This window comes from Myotis davidii, unplaced genomic scaffold (assembly GCF_000327345.1).
Source record: "Myotis davidii unplaced genomic scaffold, ASM32734v1 scaffold705, whole genome shotgun sequence".
NCBI classification, from domain to species: domain Eukaryota; kingdom Metazoa; phylum Chordata; class Mammalia; order Chiroptera; family Vespertilionidae; genus Myotis; species Myotis davidii.
Window position 1 is genome coordinate 38,883 of NW_006296405.1, and position 1,878 is coordinate 40,760.

At 36.0% G+C, this 1,878-nt stretch overlaps 1 protein-coding gene across 1 annotated transcript in view; it reads right to left on the reverse strand.

Annotated features, from left to right (window-relative positions):
* The window catches only part of MEST, a 10,793-nt gene extending 9,165 nt beyond the window's left edge, over positions 1–1,628 (reverse strand). Inside the window, exon 1 of the mRNA XM_006771364.2 lies at positions 1,439–1,628. Coding sequence (XP_006771427.1) covers positions 1,439–1,592 — 154 coding nt within the window. The 5' untranslated portion in view covers positions 1,593–1,628. The remainder of the gene's footprint in view (positions 1–1,438) is intronic.
* Between the last annotated feature and the right edge of the window lie 250 nt (positions 1,629–1,878).

Here is a 1,878-nt window from a genome sequence, read left to right on the forward strand (position 1 = left end):
GTGTATTATGAATTGCTTTTCACATTAAAAAGTAAACTTTCACAGTTAAGCATATATGATCACAATATATTAACTACAGATTCTTTGTACCCTATCATTAATGACCTCACAAAATTCTCACAAAATATATTAACTACAGATTCTTTGTACCCTATCATTAATGACCTCACAAAATACAGCAACTCTTCCTCAACCTTCTGAGAACCTTAGTTTACACTGTTTGTCCCACACTTTTATTTCCCAGAGAGGACATAAATATCAAAATCCAGCATCAAAAGCATCATGTTCAAACTATTGCAAAATTCTAACTATAAAAAAGGATTGACCAATATAAATAGGAACAGTTCTTAATGAACATCTTTTAAAGTAGCCAAACATTTAAATAGTAGAACACCTTGCTGATAATAGTAGATTAAAACTGATGTATTCATATACTGCCAATGGCATGAGAATTTGAAAATAAGGTTTGCAAAATAATTTAGTTAGAAGCAATTTAAAATTTTATATATTTTATCCTATACGTCTTATTCTTTAAATCCATGTAAATAAAATCATTCTATTTACAAGTAGTATAGTTTGAAAATATAAGGAAAAATAAACACATATATAAAAATTTCCCTTAAACATTAACGAAAACATTGAAAAGTTAGAAAAAACCTAAATGACCAAAATAAATAAAATTATATACTTACTTAACTGATGATAGCAAATGAGAGGAGGTCAGGAGCAATAATGAAAAACGGTTTATGACAAACATTTTTCGTTATTGCTCTTGACCCCCGCCCAAAAGAAATCTTTCCCAATCTTGTTTTTCAGGTTAGTTACCTATAAAATGAGGTTAATGGCACCTATCTCCAATTACTGTTACAGAAATTAAATGAATTAATATTGAAAATATAATTCAATGCCTAGCATATGATAATTACTTGATAAGTAGAAGTCATAACAATAATTACCATTAGCATACTAATTTATACAAAGGTATAAGACTTAAATCATAGTTAGTTATGCATATAACAATCTTGATAGTAAACAAAATGAAATCAGGAATTGGCAGGGGGGAGACAACTAATGGTAGCTTTATCTATGAATACTGTTTATATTACCCGACACTAGGGGCGCTCCAAAGAAAAAAACCTATCAATACAAATCGGCTACAAAAAATTATAGTAAAAGGTCAGTTCTTCAGAGATTGGAATCTCAATTTTACCACCCGCGCCCTCCCAGCAGTTTTGTTGTTTTTTGTTTTGTTTTGTTTTTTTGCATTTCCCGTTTCCCTGCTATCAAGGGGTTTCGTCCACTCCTTCAAGCACATTTCCTGGAAAAATGGGGTTTCCCTCCCCATCACTGAGGGCCAATAGTGACCAACTGACACAAAATAAGTAAGTGGGACCTCGGGGGCCTGTATGCACAGGGGGTCCAACAGTCCTGTTCTTACCTTGGTAGAAGATGCGCAGTCCCTTGTAGGTGAAATATTTGCCTGACAACTTCCATGAGTGAAGAGCAGGGGACAACTTGGGGGGCGGGATGTATAGATAGGCCGCAAGCAGGGGTATTGCCAGAAGCCCCACATGCACCCACCACTCCCTCATCCTGTGGGAAAATCAGAGACCAGGCGTAAGCAGTCAGGTGACATTGTACACGCGTCTACAAGCCCACACTGGTAAGACAGGGTGAGATTGCTGTACCATGCGGTGACGTTCTTGCCCTCATATGAACCATGGCGGAAATGTTTCCAAGAAGAGCGTAAGTGCACCTCTGCCTGCTATGGCAATCACCATATTTGCTCACCATTCTAATTTCCAGGAGGAAAAATATATTATTTTTAATATGTAATCGTCCTCCTCTTCTCCCCATTTTAATCACTCAGCCCCTCCC